General features: G+C 50.2%; 1 protein-coding gene across 4 annotated transcripts in view; it reads left to right on the top strand.

Moving 5' to 3' along the window:
• The window catches only part of gmppb (GDP-mannose pyrophosphorylase B), a 34,746-nt gene that overhangs the window by 7,753 nt on the left and 3,726 nt on the right, over positions 1 to 23,267 (top strand). For all 4 annotated transcript variants that reach the window (XM_086001229.1, XM_086001226.1, XM_086001227.1 and 1 more), the window contains 7 exons: positions 964 to 1,044; positions 2,823 to 2,871; positions 3,693 to 3,835; positions 4,531 to 4,689; positions 15,082 to 15,160; positions 17,504 to 17,631; positions 21,923 to 22,105. In XM_086001229.1, the coding sequence (XP_085857355.1) occupies positions 964 to 1,044; positions 2,823 to 2,871; positions 3,693 to 3,835; positions 4,531 to 4,689; positions 15,082 to 15,160; positions 17,504 to 17,631; positions 21,923 to 22,105 (822 nt within the window). The remainder of the gene's footprint in view (positions 1 to 963; positions 1,045 to 2,822; positions 2,872 to 3,692; positions 3,836 to 4,530; positions 4,690 to 15,081; positions 15,161 to 17,503; positions 17,632 to 21,922; positions 22,106 to 23,267) is intronic.

Here is a 23,267-nt window from a genome sequence, read left to right as displayed (position 1 = left end):
AGAGAAGTCCAGGAATTTGGAAACCAAATTTGAGAAGCAGAGAGCAGGGGTGGAGGATGGGTAATGGCGGTTTAAAACAGTTGACAGTTAAGGTGGTGGGTGGAATGCAAATCAAGCGAGCTGCTTTGTCCTGGATGGTGTCCAGCTTCTTGAGTGTTACTGGACCTGCACTCATCCAGGCAAGTGGAGAGTATTCCATCACACTCCTGGCTGATGCCTTGTAGCTGGTGGAAAGGCTTTGGGGAGTCCGGAGGTGAGACACTCGCAGCAGCATACCCAGCTTCTGACCTGCTCTTGTAGCCACAGTATTTATGTGGCTGGTCCAGTTAAGTTTCTGGTCAGTGGTGATACCCAGGATGTTGATGGTGTGGGATTCGACGATGGTAATGCCGTTGAACGTTGAGAGAGGTGGTTAGACTTTCTCTTGTTGCCAGGCACTTGTGTGGCGTGAATGTTACTTGCCACTTATCAGCCCAAGCCTGAATGTTGTTAGGTCTTGCTGCATGCAGACACAGACTGCTTCATTATCTGAGGAGTTCTGAATGGAACTGAACACTGAACATCCCCAATTCTGACCTTATGGAGGTAAGGTCATTGAAGCAGCTGAAGATGGTTGGGCCTAGGACACTGCCTTGAGGAACTCCAGTGATGTCCTGGGGCTGAGATGATTGGCCTCCAACCACCACAACCATCTTCTTTTGTGCTAGGTATGACTTCAACCAGTGGAGAGTTTTCCCCCTGATTCCTTTTGACTTCAGTTTTACTAGGGCACCTTGATGCTACACTCGGTCAAATGCTACCTTGATATCAAGGGCAGTCACTCTCGCCTCACCTCTGGAATTCAACTCTTTTGTCCATGTTTTGGAGTGTGGTGTTAATCAGCCTGAAAATGTAGTCTGTGGGCAGAAGGTTCTTGCACCCCTTCTTTCCCGAGTGTAACCACGTTGTCTTTGTTTTGAGCAGGCCGGTGTATCGCACGTGATCCTTGCTGTCAGCTACATGTCCGAGATGCTGGAGAAGGAGATGAAGGAACAGGAGCAGCGGGTAAGGAGGGACAGGCTCTGACAGCAGACAGGAATGTCTCTGTGCACTCTCTGTTCCCGTGATAGTGACAGACACGCTGAAAGCTGGAGCTAAATTTTGAATTTTCCAATTTAATCATGTGACTCAGCCTGATATAATGCAGGAGCAGTTATCTAACTTGCTTTCAAAATGAGGATGGTGGAGTTTCCTTCCTATGTATGATTGGTTCTTTATAGCTGAGCTACAGGGAAGGGAGGTGGGAAATATTTGGGTGCAGGAAAGTGTGTGACAGAAATCAATGTTAGACTGTAACCCCATTGAAATGTATAGAGTCACTCCACCTGAAAGTGAACGAGGGAGCGTTATTGCCAATGAAATATGTTAGAAAGCAGTCCAGAATTTAATTTGCAAAGTAAATCACGTTATTGTCAGTGTAGTTCCCCGATGGCTCACTGGGAAATCGAACTTTCGGGTGTTCAGCTATACCAGCTGTCGAGGCCCAAGTTTCGGACCCTTGGCCCATCTTGATTTAGCCCATCTTCGTTGGGAACTGCAGTTGGCCTCAGCACACCTGGAGCCAAAGAGATCCAGCGACTCCCACTGGATAGCGAGGACCGATCGGGCTCTGCTGTGAGGCCCTCCCCTGTCGAATAGCCTGCTGGTCCTCGCTGTTGAGGGACATGCATGAAGAGCAGCTGCTTGGGGGATGTGCCGGGGGCAAATGGTGACTGGAATTACCGAGCTGTAGGAGTCAATGGGTGAACATGCAGTTGCTGAGTCACAAGACTGACAAGGTCCCAGATTCAATCCCTGTCCCAGATTTAATCCCTGGGATGGGGGATCACTATTCAGTGACCTCTGCTAGATAAAAAAAAATAAAATAAAGAACTTGTATTTATATAGCGCCTTTCAGGACCTCATGACGTCCTAAAGCGCTTTATAGTCAATGAAGTAATTTGTAATGTAGGAAACATGGCAGCCAATTTGAGCACAGCAAGCTCCCACAAACCGCAACGTGATAATGACCAGATACAGGAAACTTTGGTTTATCCGGAGGTTGCATGGCCCGAAACCTCGATCTAACGGCAGAAATCAGCAGCCGTTTTGTTAGGTTTTTTTTCTTCTAGCATTTTTTCAGTCAGTCAGTCTCTGGAAAGCCTCTCTGAAGCTGTTGCTAAGCTACAGAGACGCTTCCAAGGTACGGGCCGACTGTTTACAAGCTGTTGCTAAGCAACAGTGTTTGTTGTCAGATACGGAGATGAAAACCTCCATATCCTTCAACATTAGCGCTGGTCTGTCCGGAAGTTTTCATCAATCGGCATCATGCCGGTCCCGTCTGTGCCGGATATCAGGAAGTCTCCTGTAGTCTGTGATGTTGGTTGAGGGATAAATATTGGCCTGGACACCAGGGGGAACTCCCCTGCTCTTTTTCAAAATAGCGCCATCCACCCGAGAGAGCAGGTGAGGCCTCGGTTTAACATCACATCCAAAAGGTGGCACCTCCGACAGTGGAGCACTCCCTCAGTACTGTCTCTGGAGTGGGGTTTGAACCCTTCTGACTCCGGTGAGAGTGCTACCACTGAGCCACAGCTGCCATGCAGAGGTGTAGGTGTTGGGTGAGCACCTACACAGGTTGGATGGTTGAATGTCCAGCTGGCCCTCTCCATCTAGGCCCGAGCGGGACTAATGGCCGAGCCCCCAAGAAACTACCGCAGAACAATTGAGTCCTGAGGGGAACAGGAAATGTAATGTACTTGTGTGTTCTTCACTAACCCGCTATCTTGTGTTACTCCCTTCAGCTGGGTATTCGGATCTCTCTCTCTCATGAAAAGGAGCCCTTAGGAACAGGTAAGAGACCTCTCCACATCTGTCTACATTTGGCAGTGAAAACATCTAACGGTCCATACCCACCTTTCTGATCTTTCACACCTTGGCTCTGATGGAGAGACATTCCATTGTAATCGGATGTTAATCATTTCTCACTAGCTTTGATCGACATTGTTTGTCTCTGTTGGTATCCTGGCTTCTCCCTTTTGCACACCAAGCGTGACAGGAAAGGGATCGTTCCTAAATTTCATGAACACATGTCCAATTCTGATCCGGGATCGCTTTCAGAATGGAGTAACTATTGCATCTGTCGAAGGCTGTTTATACCGCAGCAATACCTGCTTGTGGTCGGTGATCCTAGGAACAGGAGTAGGCCATTCAGCCCCGCGAGCCTGCTCCGCTATTCAATTAGATCATGGCTGATCTGTATCTTAACTCCATCTACCCGCCTTTGCTCCATATCCCTTGATACCCTTACCCAACGAAAATCCATCAATCTCCTTCTTGAAAGCTCCAACTGAAAACCTGTGTCATTAAACCATCGAGTGGCAGGGTGCAGGTTTGAGGCTGTGGTTCCCCGCGGAGCAAGTGTCCAACCTTGGCCTACCCATGAGGGGGGGAGAGTTTGGGTGCTAGTTGAAGCAGGGAGGGAGAATTGGAGGCTGAATCATTGCCTGTCTGCTCTCCTGGTTGGTAAATGATCGGATGACGAGGGAATCGGTAGCACAAGGCGGAGAGGGACCACTGGGTGTGCTGCTGCGGGATAGTGTTGTTCTGATTGGCCCTCATGTAGGAGCGTACCACTGGATTTGGCGTTTCTCACTCTTGTGTTGTGTTTGCAGCTGGACCCCTCGCTCTGGCCCGTGAGCTGTTCACCAGCAGCTCGGAGCCTTTCTTTGTCCTAAACAGCGATGTTATCTGTGAGTTCCCCTTTGAAGAGATGGTCAGATTTCACAAGCATCACGGGAAGGAGGGTACCATAGTGGTAAGTACTGCACCCGTTAACACTACCTTTGGCCGCTCGTATAGTGCCCATCCGTGAACCTACCCACTCGTATATTGGGCTGGTATCACATGCCATGTTGGAGCTATAGCAGTAAACTATTGCCTCAAGAATTAAGCAAAGGGTGTTTGTAATGTAAGGCTGAGGGCCGCCTTCCTCATCCAGCATCTTGAGTGGGGCAGTGGGAGCTGCCTGCCTGCTGTCCCAGCAGGTGAGTGGGGCAGTGGGAGCTGCCTGCCTGCTGTCCCAGCAGGTGAGTGGGGCAGTGGGAGCTGCCTGCCTGCTGTCCCAGCAGGTGAGTGGGGCAGTGGGAGCTGCCTGCCTGCTGTCCCAGCAGGTGAGTGGGGCAGTGGGAGCTGCCTGCCTGCTGTCCCAGCAGGTGAGTGGGGCAGTGGGAGCTGCCTGCCTGCTGTCCCAGCAGGTGAGTGGGGCACTGGGAGCTGCCTGCCTGCTGTCCCAGCAGGTGAGTGGGGCAGTGGGAGCTGCCTGCCTGCTGTCCCAGCAGGTGAGTGGGGCACTGGGAGCTGCCTGCCTGCTGTCCCAGCAGCTGAGTAATGTCAGGGGAGACTGAAAGCAGTATTCCTTTTAAAGGCTCTCCCTCCCCTAGTGCCTTTCACTGACCCTTTCACTTGCCCTGTGTTAACTGATCCTCTTTAATGTGCCCATCTGTTTGACAGGTTACTAGAGTGGAGGAACCGTCCAAATATGGGGTGGTCATATATGAAGCAGAGATTGGGCGGATACACCGATTCGTGGAGAAGCCTCAGGTGTTTGTGTCAAACAAGATCAATGCAGGGATGTACATCTTCAGCCCCACAGTTCTGACCAGGATCCAGGTATGGTTCTCTAAGCTGCTGTATTATGTCTCCAGTCTAATGACTGTCCTCTGCCAAATGAGGAGGAAGATTTCAGGCCCATTGTCAAAGAGCAGTAGAGCCCACAGTGCCTTTTGTTCAAAGTCACTGTTTGAACATTATTTCTGTGTATGTTGAAGACAGTACTTGGTGTAAGCCAGTCCCTACTGCTGCACAACAGGACGAACCTTTTGTACATATCAAAGTGAGGGCTGTTAGTGCTGAGTTAACCATGTTAATTTGGATATAGTCAGTGGAAGGTGGATTAAAGATCCCTCTACACTGCCCCATCAAATACTCCTAGGCCAGGTACAGCAAAGGTTAGATACAGAGTAAAGCTCCCTCTACACTGTCCCATCAAACACTCCCAGGCCAGGTACAGTACGGGTTAGATACAGAGTGAAGCTTCCTCTACGCTGCCCCAACAGCGAGCTTCATGAGCATCTACCAGCCCATTTCTGCCTGGTTAATGGGTGAAGGAGCAGACTTTTGTGGCAGTGTTCTCTGCCTTACTGATCAGGAGCTGGATTCCATTTTATGTCAGATTGGTATTGGGCAGACATGAGACTTTCATCCTTTTGGTGTGGGCTGGATTTAATCCCAGAAGTCGGTGTCCCTGATGACCATGTGTGCCGGAAATGTATCCAGCTGCAGCTTCTAGCAGACCGCATTGAGGCGCTGGAGCTGCGGATGGATGAGTTTTGGAGCATTCGCGATGCTGAGAGGGTCGTGGATAACATGTTTAGTGAGTTGGTCACACCGCAGGTAAGGGCTGCACAGGCAGAAGGGAAATGGGTGACCATCAGGCGGAGCAGTAGAAGCAGGCAGGTAGTGCAGGGGACCCCTGTGGCCATCCCCCTCTCAAACAGGTATACGATTTGGATACTGTTCAGGGGGGTGACTTACCAGGGGAAGGCAGCAGCAGCCAACTTCCTGGCACCGGGGGTGCTTTTGCTGCTCAGGAAGGGAGGAATAAGAGTGGGAGAGCAATAGTGGTAGGGGATTCTATCGTAAGGGGAACAGATAGGCGTTTCTGTGGCCGTAGACGTGACTCCAGGATGGTTTGTTGCCTCCCTGGTGCCAGGGTCAAGGATGTCACTGAACGGCTGCAGGGCATTCTGAAGGGGGAGGGTGAACAGCCAGAGATCGTGGTTCACATTGGGACCAACGACATGGGTAGGAAGAGGGATGAGGTCCTGCAGCAAGAATTTAGGGAGCTAGGTAGCAGATTAAAGAGCAGGACCTCAAAGGTTGTAATCTCTGAATTACTTCCGGTGCCACGTGCTAGTGAGTATAGGAATAGGAGGATAGAGCAGATGAATGCATGGCTAAAGAGTTGGTGCAGGAGGGAGGGCTTTAGTTTCCTGGATCACTGGGTCTGCTTCTGGGGAAGGTGGGACTTGTACAAGTCAGATGGGTTGCACCTGAACCAGAGCAGGACAAATATCCTTGCGGGGAGGTTTGGTAGCACTGTTGGGGTGGGTTTAAACTAACTTGGCAGGGGGATGGGATACAGAGTGGAGCTATAATAGGGGTTGATGTACAGCCAAATATAGAGGAAAAAACAAGTCCGCTTGGAAGGCAGAGCAAATATGTAACGACACAAGGGAGTAGGGCAAGGCTGGATGGCATTTATTTTAATGCAAGGAGTCTTGCGAATAAGGTGGATGAACTGAAGGTGTTGATGAACACATGGGAGTATGATATTGTTGCTATCACGGAGACATGGTTGAGGGAGGGGCAAGACTGGCAGCTCAATATTCCGGGGTATAGAATCTTCAGGCGAGACAGAGGGGGGGTTAAAAGAGGAGGGGGTGTCGCAATATTAATTAAGGAGTCAATTACTGCTGTAAGGAGGGATGATATATTAACAGGTTCCTCTAATGAGGCCATATGGGTAGAACTTAAAAACAAAAAGGGGGCAAGCACTTTGCTGGGAGTGTACTATAGGCCCCCAAACAGTCAGGGGGAGATAGAGGAACAGATATGTAGGCAAATCTCAGAAGTATGCAAATAATAATAGGGTAATAATAGTGGGGGATTTCAACTTCCCCAATATTAACTGGGATAGTCAGAGTGTGAAAGGCTTAGAGGGTGCAGAATTCTTAAAGTGCATCCAGGAGAGCTTTTTGAGCCAGCATGTAGAAAGTCCTACAAGAGAGGGGGCGGTACTGGACCTAATTCTAGGGAATGTGGCTGGGCAAGTGGTAGAAGTGTTAGTAGGTGAGCATTTTGGTGACAGTGACCATAATTCGGTGAGATTTAAGGTAGTCATGGAAAAGGACAGAGATGGACCGGAAATAAAGGTTCTAAATTGGGGGAAGGCCGATTTTAATATGATAAGGCAGGATCTGGCCAAAGTGGACTGGGATCAGCTACTTGTAGGAAAATCCATATCGGAACAATGGGAGTCTTTCAGAAAGGAAATTGAGATTGTACAATGGCAACATGTTCCTGTAAAGGTCAAGGGTGGGACCAACAAACCCAGGGAACCTTGGATGTCAAGGGATATATGAGAATGGATTAGGAAAAAAAGGGGGGCTTTTGGCAGATACAAAGGACTAAAGACAGAGGAAGCCCTGGAGGAGTATAAAAAGTGCAGGGGGATACTTAAAAAAAAAAAAAAAAAAGAAATTGGGAGAGCGAGGAGAGGCCATGAAATAACACTGGCGAGCAAAATAAAGGAAAATCCTAAGGTGTTTTATAAGTATATTAAGGGCAAGGGGATAACTAGGGAAAGAGTAGGGCCCATTAGGGACCAAAGTGGCAATCTGTGTGTGGAGCCAGAAGATGTAGGTGGGGTTTTAAATGAATTTTTTGCATCTGTGTTCACTATGGAGAAGGACGATGGAGACATAGAAATCGGGCAGGGGGACTGTGATATACTTGAACATGTTAGCATCGCGAAGGAGGCGGTACTAGCGGTTTTAGCAGGCTTAAAAGTGGATAAATCCCCAGGCCTGGACGAGATGTATCCCAGGCTGCTGTGTGAGGCAAAGGAGGAGATTGCAGGGGCTCCTACACAAATTTTCAGAACCTCTCTGGCCACGGGATGTGCCAGAGGACTGGAGAACAGCTAACGTAGTACCATTATTCAAGAAGGGTAGTAGCAATAAACCAGGGAATTACAGGCCAGTGAGCCTAACATCAATAGTAGGGAAATTATTGGAAAAAATTCTGAGGGACAGAATTAGTCTCCACTTGGAGAGGCAAGGATTAATCAAGGATAGCCAGCATAGCTTTGTCAGGGGGAGACCATGCCTAACCAATTTGATTGAATTTTTCGAGGGGGTGACTAGGTGTGTAGATGAGGGTAGTGTAGTTGATGTAGTCTACATGGGCTTTAGTAAGGCTTTTGACAAAGTCCCACGTGGGAGACTGGTCAAGAAGGTAAGAGCCCATGGGATCCAGGGCAATTTGGCACATTGGATCCAAAATTGGCTTAATGGCAGGAGGCAGAGGGTGATGGTCGAAGGTTGTTTTTGTGATGGGAAGCCTGTGTCCAGTGGGGTACCGCAGGGATCGGTGCTGGGTCCCTTGCTGTTTGTGGTCTACATTAATGATTTGGATGTGAATGTGAAAGGTATGATCAGTAAGTTCGCAGATGACATGAAAATTGGTGGGGTGGTAAATAGCGAGGAGGGTAGCCTCAGTCTGCAGGACGACATAGATGGGTTGGGCAGAACAGTGGCAAATGGAATTTAACCCTGAAAAGTGTGAGGTGATGCATTTTGGAGGGAATACACAATGAATGGAAAGACAGAGGATCAGAGGGACCATGGTGTGCATGTACATAGATCCCTGAAGGCAGCAGAATAGGTGGATAAGGTGGTTAAAAAGGCATATGGGATACTTGCCTTCATTAGCCGAGGCATAGAATATAAGAGCAGGGAGGTTATGATGGAGCTGTACAAAACGCTGGTTAGGCCACAGCTGGAATACTGTGTGCAGTTCTGGTCGCCACACTATAGGAAGGATGTGATTGCTTTGGAGAGGGTGCAGAGGAGATTCACCAGGGTGTTACCTGGGCTGGAGCGCTTCAGCTATGAAGAAAGACTGGACAGACTGGGGTTGTTTTCCTTGGAGCAGAGAAGGCTGAGGGGGAACCTGATTGAGGTGTACAAAATTATGAGGGGCATAGATAGGGTAGATAGAAAGGAACTTTTTTCCTTAGTAGAGGGGTCAATAACAAGGGGGCATAGATTCAAGGTAAGGGGCAAGAGGTTTAGAGGGGATTTGAGGAAGAACTTTTTCACCCAGAGGGTGGTTGGAATCTGGAACTCACTGCCTGAAAGGGTGGTAGAGGCAGGAACCCTCAACATTCAAGAAGCATTTGGATGAGCACTTGAAATGCCATAGCATACAAGGCTACGGACCAAATGCTGGAAAATGGGATTAGATTAGACAGGGCTTGATGGCCGGCGGGACGCGATGGGCCGAAGGGCCTCTTTCTGTTCTGTATAACTCTGACTCTTAAGTGTGTGCCAAATAGAATCATGGCAAGTTTAGATTATTTTCATAACTTACAATTTATTAATGTATTTGTTAACTTGCAAAGCAGTAGATTGTTGGTGATTAAAATCAGTGACATAACTTCTGAAAGATTGTTTGCAACAGATATTTTTCTCCCAGTCCAAAACCAGATTGATCAGGCAAGAAGCTACGACCATAAAACAAAACTGGTGTCTGTTCTGCTCCCTCCCCCTGACGCGTGGTCAAATAACATTGACTGGCCAACTGGAGATCAGGAAGATGCTCTGTTCCTTGGACTCCCGTGATGCCCCAGCTGATTAAGGCAGGAGTACCTTGGCCTGAGAGATCAGCGCGCTCATGTCGATCCTCGGTCTACATGGGAAAGCTGATCTCGCCCATGGCGGCTACAATTTGTTGTGTATGTACCTTTTAAGAGAGAACTGCTTTTATACTGTGGTACCGGCAGTGACCACACCTGTATATAAAGCCGTAGCAGGCTTCTGTACTTTCAGTTCCAGCATACCCTCTGTTCAGTAAACACCTGTTATTACCGTTCTCCTGCAGTCCGTGTGTTATTGGTACGCGGACGCTACAGTGGCGACGAGCAGGTTCAAACTCACCAGCACTGCATCACTTCACGGGGATCCATCCCTGAAAAGAAGCTTCTTGGAGGTCGAAGCCAGAGCAACGGGCGTCGACCGTGGGCAACCGCCCAGTGATCCATCGGAGTTCAGAGAATCGCAGGGGAAGCTGTGGAGAGCTGGGCTTGGCTCTCCAGTCAAGGTGTTCCAGCAAATCGTGCTGGTGCCAGGTAGTGCGCTGACCCTTCCGGACTGCGGCGGGCTAGAGCTCGATCGAGCGGCTCTGCAAGGGGGCCGTGCAGCGTCGTCGGGAAGGAAAAGAGAGAGGGTGGAGCGCATAGGGCGCGGTCGGTGCTCAAGAGCCAGGCAGCGTTAAAGAAAATAAAAAGGGGGAAGGAAAAGAGACGCGCAGTGGACAGCGTCGAAGAAGAATAAAACTTAGAAAATTAATTAACAAAAGAGAGACGCGCAGAAGCCGCGGGGCGCCGCCATTACTATTTAGAACGCTGGGAGCAGCATTGGCAGCAGGGGGAAGAAGGAAAAGCGCGGGAGGCGCCATTTTAATCCATTGGGGAAGAAGGAAAAGTGCGGGAGGCGCCATTTTAAACCACCCAAGATGCCGAAGAGTGGCAGCATCACTGCTTTCGACAACGAAATAGAAGACTGGACTACGTATGTGGAAAGAATTGAAGTGTACTGCAAGGCAAATGAGGTGGCCGATGAAAAGAAGGCGTCGGTATTATTGAATTTGATGGGCGCGAGAACGTATGGCCTATTGCGGAATTTAATTACCCCAGCTAAACCAATGGAGAAAAGCTTTGAAGAGATTGTCAATATCTTACAGGAACATCTAAACCCTACACCGCTGCTGATAGCAGAAAGATTCAAGTTCCATAAAAGAAACCAGCACAAAGACGAGAGTAATGCTGACTATCTTACGGAACTACGCAAGTTATCGAAACTGCCAGTTCGGAGCAGGACTGGCAGATACCTTAAGGGATAAGTTTGTCTGCGGGCTCCAGAGTGAAGGAACCCAGAAACGACTACTTTTGGAAAAGGACCTTACGCTAGAAAAGGCTTTCAGCGTTGCAGTATCCTACGAAGCAGCAGCACGGGGAGCTGCGGAAATACAACAGAAACCGCAAGAATATAGCACCAATGAAATGGCATATGGAGCAGAAAAGTGCTATCGCTGCGGCTGAACAACCCATGACCAGAAGGATTGCTGGTTGAAGGACAAAGTATGCAGGCAATGTGGAAAAGTGGGACACATAGCACGAGTCTGCAGGTCGGGAAAGAAAACCAACACTAAAAGAACTACTAAGGAAAAGTACAAGGTACAAAAGATGACGGACAGTAGTTCAGAAGAGTGATAATGACTCCGGGAGCAGGAGACGTAAGTTGTCTAAAGTTACACAACGTGATCGCAAAGGAGGATCACCGAACCATTTGGGTCACCCTCATGATAGGGTCCCAAGTAAAGATGTAATTGGACACGATCAGCCCTAACAGTCATGAATCGACGAGACTACGAGCGGCTATTCTCACACATACCCTTGAAGGACACGTCCATTGTCTTGAAGACATATACGGGGCAAAAAGTCTACCCCAGAGGAAAAATAAGGGTGCCCGTTAAATACAACGGCAAGGAAACACAAACTGTATCTATATATACTACAAGATGGAGGACCACCATTATTGGGACGTGAATGGATCCGAAAAATACAATTGGATTGGCATTCCTGCCCAGTCTCTGATCCCCACACTGACAAAAAGGATGACGACGTCACACCTGGGCGACTGTCAAAAATTCTAACTGACGCGAAAGAGGTGTTCCAGCAAGGACTTGGGACTCTAAAAGGCGTAACGGCAACGATAAAAATTGAAGATAACGTAAACCCAAAATTTAAGGCCAGACTGGTACTGTATGCGATCCGCCCAGCCGTCGAAGCAGAGCTGGAGCGTTCGAGTGTGCTGTCCAAGGTGGACGAGCGAGTGGGCCACACCCATCGTTCCTGTAATGAAGAAATCATTGAGCAGCACGCCTGGGGAGCCGAAGAAGGTTCGCATCTGTGGGGACTTTAAGGTAACTGTGAACCCAGTCCTGCACACAGTACAATATCCACTTCCGTGGATAGAAGATATTTTCGCTTTACGAAGATTGATCTGGCCCAAGCGTATCTACAAATGGAGGTAGAAGAAGCATCTAGAAAATACCTCACGATAAACACTCTCAAAGGTCTTTACCAGTACAACCGACTGGTATTCGGGGTAGCATCAGCTCCGGCTATTTGGCAGAGGGCGATGGCACAAGTCCTGCAAGGGATCCCGGGGACCCAGTGTTATTTGGACGACATCCTGGTTATGGGCGAAAATGACTGCACACCTTGCCAACCTGGAGCAAGTGCTCACTAGATTACAAGAACATGGGCTACGAGCCAACCGCCCCAAATGCGAGTTTTTCAGGAAACAAATCTCGTACTGTGGCCACGTGATTGATGAAGAGGGGTTACATAAGTCCCCAGACAAGATTGAGGCAGTAGTCAAGGCTCCAGCACCGGAAAATGTGTCGCAACTGAGGTCGTTCCTCGGGTTGGTGAACTACTACCATAAGTTCTTGCCAAATTTGTCTACAATTCTGCACCCACTGAACGCCCTGCTGCAAACTGGAGTAGCATGGAAATGGAGTGATGAGTGTAAGCGTGCCTTTCAGAAATGTAAATGCCTAATCACTTCAAAAGAAGTATTGGCCCACTACAATCCAACACTACCGATTCGGTTGGCATGTGATGCGTCTCCCTACGGCATTGGAGCGGTGCTGTCGCACAAATTCCTTGACGGTTCAGAGAGGCCAATAGCCTTTGCGTCGCGCTCGTTAACCTCAGCCGAGCGTAACTACGCCCAGATTGACAGGGAGGCCCTCAGCCTGGTGTGGGGGGTGAAGAAGTTCAATCACTATCTGCACGGGCAGAAATTCACCTTACTGACTGATCACCAGCCTCTTGTCTCCATTTTTAACCCAAAGAAGGGCGTTCGGTGATGACGGCGCAACGGCTGCAAAGATGGTCCCTTTTTCTAGGGGCACATCAATACGACAGAGTATAAGGGCACGAAACAGCATGGAAATGCTGATGGGCTGTCGCGCCTGCTGCTGCCTACGGTGGAGGAAGCACCTGCAGTGGACCCTGTTGAGATATTCCATTCGACCATAGTCGAATGTCTACCTGATTAAAAAATCAAGTATAGAGAAGGAAACCCGAAATGACCCGACACACTCTTGGGTCTATGATTTGACGGTGAAGGGATGGCCAGCACATGGCGACTCACTGTTGCCAGCATTCTCGCCAAGGAGATAACGGCTGTCAGTGTGCCGGGGGACCTTGATGTGTGGATCCCGAGTGGTAATTCCGCCCAAGTTAAGGGATAGAGTGCTCAATGAGCTTCATGGGGGTCATCTGGGAGGGGTAAAAATGAAGAGCCTAGCCAGGGCGTTTGTGTGGTGGCCGGGAATCGATAAGGAAATCGAGGAAATGACCAAGAGATGCACAGGATGCCAGAAAGTCCAAAACGCTCCACCACAGGCCCTGCTACGCCCATGGGAGTGGCCCTCATCTCCATGGCAACGGGTACACATTGATATTGCTGGTCCATTTATGGACTCCATGTTTAATTGCCGTGGATGCACATTCGAAATGGCCAGAGGTCATCAAAATGTCTTCCACCACCACGGAGAAAACTATTGCAGTCCTACGGACCATCTTCGCCAGGAATGGCTTGCCAGAACAGATTTGCTCCGACAATGGACCACCGTTTGTGTCCGAGGATTTCCGGAGGTTTTTGAGGAATAATGGGGTGAAGCATTACACATCTGCCCCATATCATCCAGCCACAAATGGATTGGCTGAGAGGTTTGTTCAGACCTTTAAAAAAGCAATAAAGGCGATGTATAACGACAACATACCACTGCAACACAAGGTGGATAATTTCTTGTTTGCTTACCGCAATGCGACACATGCAGTCACCAACCAAGCTCCAGCCATGATGTTCTTTAACCAAAGGTTAAGATGTCGCCTGGATTTGCTCAAACCAAACATAAGACGAGATGTTGAGGATAAGCAATTCCAGCACATAAATGAGAAGCCAACCAGGAGCTTCAAGATAGGGCAACCAGCCTTGGCCCGCGACTACCGAACAGAAAAATGGCAGCCAGGAACGATATGCACACAGCAGGGACCACTAATGTACACAGTGGACGTTGGAGAGAGCATCGTGAGACGCCATGCTGACCAGATTCTAGAGTCACGGGAACAAGTCAAACCCATACCATGAGCATGCGCACCTGGTGATGAACCCGAAGTACAGATTGCGTCTACCTCAGAATCAGTGGTATTGGAAGCTGACGAACCAACCAATGACAATGAGCCAGAATCGACTCCGCCGCAAGAACAGGATACTCGAGAAAGGCGCTATCCAGACAGGATCAGGGAGCCTCCTCAAAGACTGAATTTATAAATGATTACTTTCAGCTGATGTATATAGTACAGAGAAAATTGTAATTGTAATTAGTTATTATTTAATTGTTAAATGAATGTTATGTACTGTTTATCTAAAAGGGGAGGAATTGTTGTGTATGTACCTTTTGAGAGAACTGCTTTTATACTGTGGTACGGGCAGTGACCACACCTGTATATAAAGCCATAGCAGGCTTCTGTACTTTCAGTTCCAGCATACCCTCTGTTCAGTAAACACCTGTTATTACCGTTCTCCTGCAGTCTGTGTGTTATTGGTACGCGGACACTACACAATTGGCCTCCGTGCCCTGGGCTGGCAAGGGAAAATCGCCCCGGGTTCCTGCTCTCCAGGGGTCTGCGCTGGAAAGGCCCTGTGCGTGAATCTGGCTTGGGTGTGATGCTCTCCGCAGCCAAATAGCCCACTGTTTGGGGTCAAACCTGAAGCGTGGCATAGGTGACTGAAGGAGCAGAGGGCTGCTGGTGTCCCAGTACTGTACCTGAGTAGTAGTTGCCCTTTCCTGGGAGGAGAGTAGTAAATTAGTAGTAACCAGGGGTTCATATTATCCACTGCCAAGTTGCAGACGTCTTGTATAATCTGGTAGCTTGCAGAGGAGGGGAAAAGTGTGGGTGGGTGCAGCATGTACGGTGAGAGGGAGTGAGGGTGGGAGAGTGGTGCATGCGAGCCAGATCGGCTCTGTAGCTGGCCGTTTAATAGGATTTGGAATACGTAAGCCCACTGGTACCGTGTGAGCGAGGTCGTGGGGTTCAGTTACTGTTGCTGACTCGACGTGTCCTTCGTCTCCCTGCAGCTCAGGCCAACGTCGATAGAGAAGGAGATTTTCCCCATCATGGCACACGAGGGACAGCTGTATGCCATGGAGCTGCAAGGTGAGGAACGCTCTCAGTCCAGGCCTGGCCTGTGGCACTGAGTCTCCATATAAACAATACAAAGTGTCTGAGTTTCAAAACGGGTTACTGTGGTTTGAAATAATAATCCAACAACCTTTCTCCTTTTTCCCCCCCCCCCCCCCCCAACTAAGTTCTCTCCCACCCATCTCTCTTGTAGCAGAGTGGCTATTTCGATGATTGTTGGCAAGCTGTTCGACCATGTAGGGAATTGCACCCACGCCGCAGTTCATGGGCAGGCACTTTCTAATAGGCAGGCACTGGACAGCAGTCGGGAGCAGGAAGCCTGGCTGATTTTACTCCTACCCTATTCTAGGGTTCTCACTGTCAGCTCAACACAGACCATGGCTGAGTCTGAGAGCCGTCTGCTGTAACTTGTGTTCATTCAGATCCACCATCCTAAACCAGCGGTCCTTGTGTTCAAATTTCTGCTACTTTCTCCCAGAAGGATTTTAATGATGACGGCTCAGCTAGTGCCCTCTGGAGGGATCACATTAATTGATGTGTACGCTGTAGAACTTGCCCATCTGGCATTCTAGAAACATAGAAGATAGGAGTAGGCCATTCGGCCCCTCGAGCCTGCTCTGCCATTCAATGAGATCATGGCTGATCATCCAAATTCAGTACCCTGTCCCTGCTTTCTCCCCATATCCCTTGATCCCATTTGCCTTCTTAACCGCCTGCTGCACCTGCATGCTTACCTTCAGCGACACCCAGGTCTCGTTGCACTTCCCCTTTTCCCAATCTATTGCCGTTCAGATAATCTGCCTTCCTGTTTTTTGCCACCAAGTGGATAACCTCGCATTTTTCCACATTATACTGCATCTGCCCAACCTGTCCAAATTGCACTGGAGTTTCTCTGCATCCTCCTCACAGCACACACGCCCACCCAGCTTTGTGTCGTCTGCAAACTTGGAGATTTCGCCTCTAGTTCCCTCGTCTAGATCATTAATATATATTGTGAATAACTCGGGTCCTAGCACCGATTCCTGTGGTACCCCACTAGTTCTCTGGTTTATTAAAGTATGCATTGTTTGTACATGGCCCAAGAGGCAGTTTTGGGTTGGGGTCCGCCCATTTCCGTTGCATTGATTTCCACGGAATGATAATGGGATGGGTTGTACAGCGAGTGGACAATCTGCTGCGCAGGTTACTGCCCAGGCAACCAAGTTGATAATTGCCCCCAGAGTCTCCTCCATGAATTGCCCTCTGGTTTGTTCACAATCTTTACACCGGAGGAGTCACTTCCACAATGCTTGCTCTCATCTTGAGCAGCACCGGCGCAAAGTTTCTGGCTTTGGAATACAGAGAAACTATTTCCTCTGGTGGGGGGAGTCTGGAACAAGGTGGGGGCATAACCTTAACATTAGAGCTAGGTCGTTTAGGAGTGAAATCAGGAAGCACTTGTTTGCACAAAGGGTAGTGGAAATCTGGAACTCTTTTCACCCCCAACCCCCCAAAAGGCTGTAGATGCTGGGGGTGTTGGAGCTTTCAAGACTTGAGATTGCTAGATTTTTGTTGGGTAAGGGTATAGAGGGATATGGAGCAATGGCAGGTAAATAGAGTTCAGGTACAGATTAGTCATCTCTAGTTGAACGTAAGGTAGTTATGCGAAACCTTTATAAAACACTGGTTAGGTCTCAGCTGGAGTATTGTGGCCAATTCTGGGCACCGCACTTCAGGAAGGGTGTCATGGCCTTAGAGAGGGTGCAGAGGAGATTTACTAGAATGGTGCCAGAGACGAGTGACTTCAGTTACGTGGAGAGACTGGCGAAGCTGGGGTTATTCTCCTTCGAGCAGAGAAGGCTGATTTGATAGAGATGCTCAAAATCATGAATGGTTTTGATAGAGTAAATAAGGAGAAGTTGTTTCCACTGGTAGGGTTGGAGGACACTGATTTAAGGTAATTGACAAAAGAGGGAAGAGGAGAATTTTTTTTTAATGCAGCGAGTTGTTGTGATCTGGAATGCACTGCCTGAAAGGATGGTGGAAGCAGATTCAATAATAACTGTCAAAAAGGAATTCAATATATACTTGAAAATGAAAATTTGCAGGACTATGGGGAAAATGCAGGGGAGTGAGAGTAATTTTCAAAGCGCCAGCACAGACACGATGGGCCAAATGGCCTCATGTTCCTAATGTAAGTTCCACAAGTGACAGGCGATGATTGCTGTAGCCTGAGGCAGTGTGGAGAATTCCTGCTGATCCCAGTTGTAATGTGCTTGTGTGTCAGGGACAAGAATAGGCTGAGGGTCCAGGAGAATCAAACTGGATTGTCCCAGATATCTGGCCTTGGTGAATGATAGTTGTTTGCTTTGTGTGTAGGGTTCTGGATGGACATCGGGCAGCCCAAAGACTTCCTGACTGGGATGTGCATGTACCTGCAGTCCCTCCGACACAAAGCACCAGACAGGCTGCACCAAGGGCCTGGTATCATTGGAAACGTGCTGGTGGTAAGTCGCTCGTATACAGCCTTGGCACCGGGGATGCCGGTGTGCAGCCTCCGTGCCGGGGACCCTCTCCCTGCACCACACAAGCTGGTGAGATCCCTGGGATTTTACACCATCGTCTCGCTCTACTGAGCTCGCCAGCCTGGTTCATTCGGCTGGGCGCTGCTATTCTGGAAACCCGTGACTGCTGCCCGCTTCCATCCAATGAGTGCGACCCTCTGCTCGATTTTTTTTTTTTTTTTTTTCAAAGGGACTGCCAGCCATCTCGGTGTTTTGCAACAGCATGCATTTTCTGAGCTTTGGGTCTGGTCGGTTGCTGCCCTGGGCAGAATGTTGGGCCTTGTGGGCTGTCCCACTGCGCAAACCCTCGCAATCAGTCAGTGTATTTCACCATCTTCACCGATTCCCTGGTCTGCGTATAGAGCCACCCCCGCCGCCGACCGAGCCCGGTGATTGGCCGGCCCCCTCCGCCGACCGAGCCCGGTGATTGGCCGGCCCCCTCCGCCGACCGAGCCCGGTGATTGGCCGGCCCCCTCCGCCGACCGAGCCCGGTGATTGGCCGGCCCCCTCCGCCGACCGAGCCCGGTGATTGGCCGGCCCCCTCCGCCGACCGAGCCCGGTGATTGGCCGGCCCCCTCCGCCGACCGAGCCCGGTGATTGGCCGGCCCCCTCCGCCGACCGAGCCCGGTGATTGGCCGGCCCCCTCCGCCGACCGAGCCCGGTGATTGGCCGGCCCCCTCCGCCGACCGAGCCCGGTGATTGGCCGGCCCCCTCCGCCGACCGAGCCCGGTGATTGGCCGGCCCCCTCCGCCGACCGAGCCCGGTGATTGGCCGGCCCCCTCCGCCGACCGAGCCCGGTGATTGGCCGGCCCCCTCCGCCGACCGAGCCCGGTGATTGGCCGGCCCCCTCCGCCGACCGAGCCCGGTGATTGGCCGGCCCCCTCCGCCGACCGAGCCCGGTGATTGGCCGGCCCCCTCCGCCGACCGAGCCCGGTGATTGGCCGGCCCCCTCCGCCGACCGAGCCCGGTGATTGGCCGGCCCCCTCCGCCGACCGAGCCCGGTGATTGGCCGGCCCCCTCCGCCGACCGAGCCCGGTGATTGGCCGGCCCCCTCCGCCGACCGAGCCCGGTGATTGGCCGGCCCCCTCCGCCGACCGAGCCCGGTGATTGGCCGCCCTGTTCTCTTCTCTCTCTTCTTTCCCCCCCCCCCCCAAAAACCAATAAAGTTTGGCAACAACCCTCTGAGGAGCTGTGGGCACCTGATCTGTGTCAGTGGGTTTAGTGGAACTGGGGGAGGGAGAGGGGAAATCCCTGCAATTAAATGCCAGCCTAGCGAATTGGGCAGGTTTGCGTTGAGCTTACTGCTGACTTGAGTGACATGCCTGCACTGGGAGCCAGTGGCACTGGAGCAATGTAACAGAAATTGTCCCTCCAGGCTTTTCATTCACCATTCGGAACAAGAGCTGTCACTTGAGAGCGCAGCCCCCACACTGACCCCCAAAGTCAAGTACCTGTCATGATGGACCCTGTTAAAGGTTTCCTTCGCACCACAGCGTACTGCTAGTGTGAATCATTGTGCTGGATTTTGGATGATTCTACGTGTAATCGATATGGAAACCCAATGCCATTTATTTATATTCTGAATATGACTTGAGATCACAGTCTGATTCATCTTGGCCAAGTAGATGTTCCTGTGGAATTGTGCCTGGTGAATAAATCCCTCCAGTCATGTTTCAGCCCGGATCTCGTGTGCTGAGCATCTTTGAGTCTTGGGTATGTTCACACTCACAGGCTAGATCTTCTGGTAGTGGCGAATTGCCCCTTTTCCCCCAGCAGGTGGCAGTGGCTGGCCAGTCTGACCAGTGGACAATGCTGGAGGAGCAGGAATAGGCCATTTGGCCCTTCGAGCCTGCTCCGCCATTCAATAAGATCATGGCTGACCTTGGGCTCAAACCCACTTCCCTGCCTGCTCCCCATAATCCTTCACTCCCTTATCTTGCAAAAATCTGTCTATCTCCACTTTAAATGTATTTCATGACCCAGCCTCCACAGCTCTCTGGGGCAGAGAATTCCAGATTTACAACCCTCTGAGAAGAAGTTCCTCCTCAACTCAGTTCTAAAAGGGCGACCCTTTATTCTGAGACTGTGCCCCCGAGTTCTAGATTTCCCCATGAGGGAAACATCCTCTCCGCATCTACCCTGTCAAGCCCCCTCAGTATCTTATGTTTCGATAAGATCACCTCTCATTCACAGAATCACAGAAACCCCACAGTGCAGATAGAGGCCATTTCGGCCCATCGAGCCTGCACCGACACATATCCCACCCGATCCCCGTAACCCCTACACCAACACATATCCCACTCTATCCCCGTAACCCCACATATTTAATCCCCCGAACACTAAGGGTCAATTTATCATAGCCAATCAACCTAACCCGCACATCTTTGGACTGTGGGAGGAAACCGGAGCACCCGGAGGAAACCCACGCAAACACGGGGAGAATGTGCAAACTCCACACAGACAGTCGCCCGAGGCCGGATTCGAACCCGGGTCTCTGGTGCTGTGAGGCACCCGTGCTATTAGTATAGGCCCAGCCTGCTCAACCTTTCCTCAAGACAACCCCCTCATCTCTGGAATTAACCTAGTGAATCGTCTCTGAACTGCCTCCAATGCAAGTATATCCCTTCCTTAAATAAGGAGACCAAAACAACGCAGTACTCAAGGTGTGATCTAACCAATACCCTGTATAGTTTTTCGCAGGACTTCCCTGCTTTTATACTCCAACCCCCTTGAAATAAAGGCCAATGTTCCATTTGCCTTTTTGATTACTTACTGTACCTGCACGCTAACCTTTTGTGTTTCATGCACAAGGACCCCCAGGTCCCTCTGAACTGTAATATTTTGTAATCTCTCTCCATTTAAATAATAGTTTGCTTTTTTATTTTTCCTGCCAAAGTGGATAACCTCACGCACTCCCACATTATACTCCATCTGCCAAATGTTTGCCCACTCACTTAGCCTGTCTGTATCCCTTTGCAGATTCTTTGAGTCTTCTGCACAACTTCCTTTCCCACCCAGCTTTGTATCATCCGCAAACTTGGCTACATTACACTCGATCCCTTCATCCAAGTCATTAATACAGATTGTAAATAGTTGAGGCCCCAGCACTGATCCCTGCGGCACCCCACTAGTTACCGTTTGCCAACCAGAAAATGACCCATTCATCCCGACTCTCTGCTTTCTGTTAGTTAGCCAATTCTCTATCCATGCTAATATATTACCCCCAACTCCGTGGGCTCTTATCTAATGCAGTAACCTTTTATGTGGCACCTTATCGAATGCCTTCTGGAAATCCAAATACACCACATCCACTGGCTCACCCTTGTCCACCCTGTTTGTTACATCCTCAAAGAACTCCAGCAAATTTGTTAAACATGATTTCCCTTTCATAAAACCATGCTGACTCTGCTTGACTGCATTATGATTTTCCAAATGCCCTGCTACTGCTTCCTTAATGAAGGACTCCAGCATTTTCCCAACGACAGATGTTAGGCTAACTGGTCTATAATTTCCTGCTTTCTGTCTCCCTCCTTTCTTAAATAGGGGTGTTACATTTGCAGTTTTCCAATCTGCTGGGACCTCTCCAGAGTCCAGGGAATTTTGGTATATTGCAACCAATGCATCCATTATCTCTGCAGCCACTTCTTTTAAGACCCTGCAGGCCATCTGGGCCAGGGGACTTGTCATCTTTTAGTCCCATTATTTTACCGAGTACTATTTCCTTAGTGATAGTGATTGTTTTTAGTTCCCCCTTCCCTGTGGCCCCTTGATTATCCATTATTGGGATGTTGTTCGTGTCTTCTACATTGAAGACCGATACAAAATATTTGTTCAGAGTCTCTGCCATTTCCCTGTTCCTCATTATTAATTCCCCAGTCTCATCCTCTAAGGGACCAACGTTTACTTTAGCTACCCTCTTCCTTTTCATGTACCTGTAGAAGCTCTTACTATCTGTTTTAATGTTTCTTGCCAGCTTACTCTCGTAATTCTTTACAAGCTCTAGGATGAAGCACAGTAGGAATAGGTTGGGACTGGCCAAAGTCATTTCACGTAGGACCTTTAAAGCCAGCAGACAGGAGACTTCCATCCCATCAGTCTAGGCTGGAGGTGGAAGACCAGTGTCTGACCCACTGTGTGGTCCTCTTTGTATGTCAGCCCTCATTTATCTTGCAATGTTGGATTTGCCACCCGCAGACTGCGAGACTCACTGTCGATTGGTCGTTCTCTCTCCTAGGACCCAAGCGCCCAGATTGGAGACAAATGCTCCATTGGTCCGAATGTGACGATCGGCCCAGGGGTGGTGATCGAGGATGGAGTGCGGATAAAGCGCTGCACGGTCCTGAAGGGCTCACGGATACGCTCCCATTCCTGGCTGGAGTCCTGCATCATTGGCTGGAGCTCTGATGTGGGGCAGTGGGTGAGTGAGGGGAGTGAAGGAGGGTGGTGGAGGGAGTGAGTGGGGCAGTGAGGGAGGGAGGTGGATGAATGAGTGTGGTGGGGTGATTAGGGAGGGATGGTATTGGGGGAGAGGGGTGGGGATTTTTTCTGTCTCTTCCGTTCCCTGACTTTTTTTTTCTGGGAATGAATGTATCTCGCGGACAGTATCCCCTGTCTGACTCTTCAGACCAGTGTTTAACATTGTCCCCACAACAAACGGCACTCTGCTCCCAGGCCTCGGCTTGTGCTGCTCAGTAATGGGCAGCTGGCAGATTAGGAACAGTGAGCTGGGTTGGTAGAGCTTGCTCTCTCCTGGAGTCCAGAGCCTGCAGTAGGTCAATTGTTGGTTTCTGGACTCTATCAGGGGAGAAATTGGTCAACGTTGGGCCCATTTTCTGGGTGAAAAGCGGGAGGGCAAAAAGATCCAACATCACAGGGCTGTGTCCCTCGCCCCAAGGACACCTTGGATACATCCCATGCCAGAGGCCCTATTTTATATCAACGAGGGGCCTGATGCCTGTTTTCAGAACCCCTTTCAGGAAGTAGGCAGTGCTGAGTGGGCCGTCCAGGCTAACGTCGATAGATTTTTCGACGCTAAGGAATCGAGCGATTTGGGGATAGTGTGGGAAGGTGGTTGAGGTTGAAGATCAGCCATAATCTTATTGAATGGTGGGGCAGGCTCGAGGGGCCCTATAGGTTACTGCTGCTCCTATTTCTTATGTTTTTACAGGGCTTGCTCTGGCCTAACCAGCAGCCGCCAACAATCAATAATGTTCTATATTGGGCACAGTGTTGAACAGGAGGCAGCAAACCAGGAGGTTGGGTGGGGGCAGCCGTGAGTGGGTGTGACTGTTTGTTCGGGAAGTTGGAGCAGGGGTAGTGGAGATCGAGGTGGGTGGGACCGATCGGGGGGCAGTGGAGATCGAGGTGGGTGGGACCGATCGGGGGGCAGTGGAGATCGAGGTGGGTGGGACCGATCGGGGGGCAGTGGAGATCGAGGTGGGTGGGACCGATCGGGGGGCAGTGGAGATCGAGGTGGGTGGGACCGATCGGGGGGGCAGTGGAGATCACGGTGGGTGGGACCGATCGGGGGGGGCAGTGGAGATCGAGGTGGGTGGGACCGATCGGGGGGGGGCAGTGGA

The sequence above is a fragment of the Somniosus microcephalus genome, chromosome 11 (assembly GCF_052327205.1).
Source record: "Somniosus microcephalus isolate GS21.2 chromosome 11, FLI_Smic_1.0, whole genome shotgun sequence".
Taxonomy (NCBI): domain Eukaryota; kingdom Metazoa; phylum Chordata; class Chondrichthyes; order Squaliformes; family Somniosidae; genus Somniosus; species Somniosus microcephalus.
Note: the sequence above shows the minus strand (reverse complement) of the source record. Positions and strands in the feature narration are given on the sequence as shown.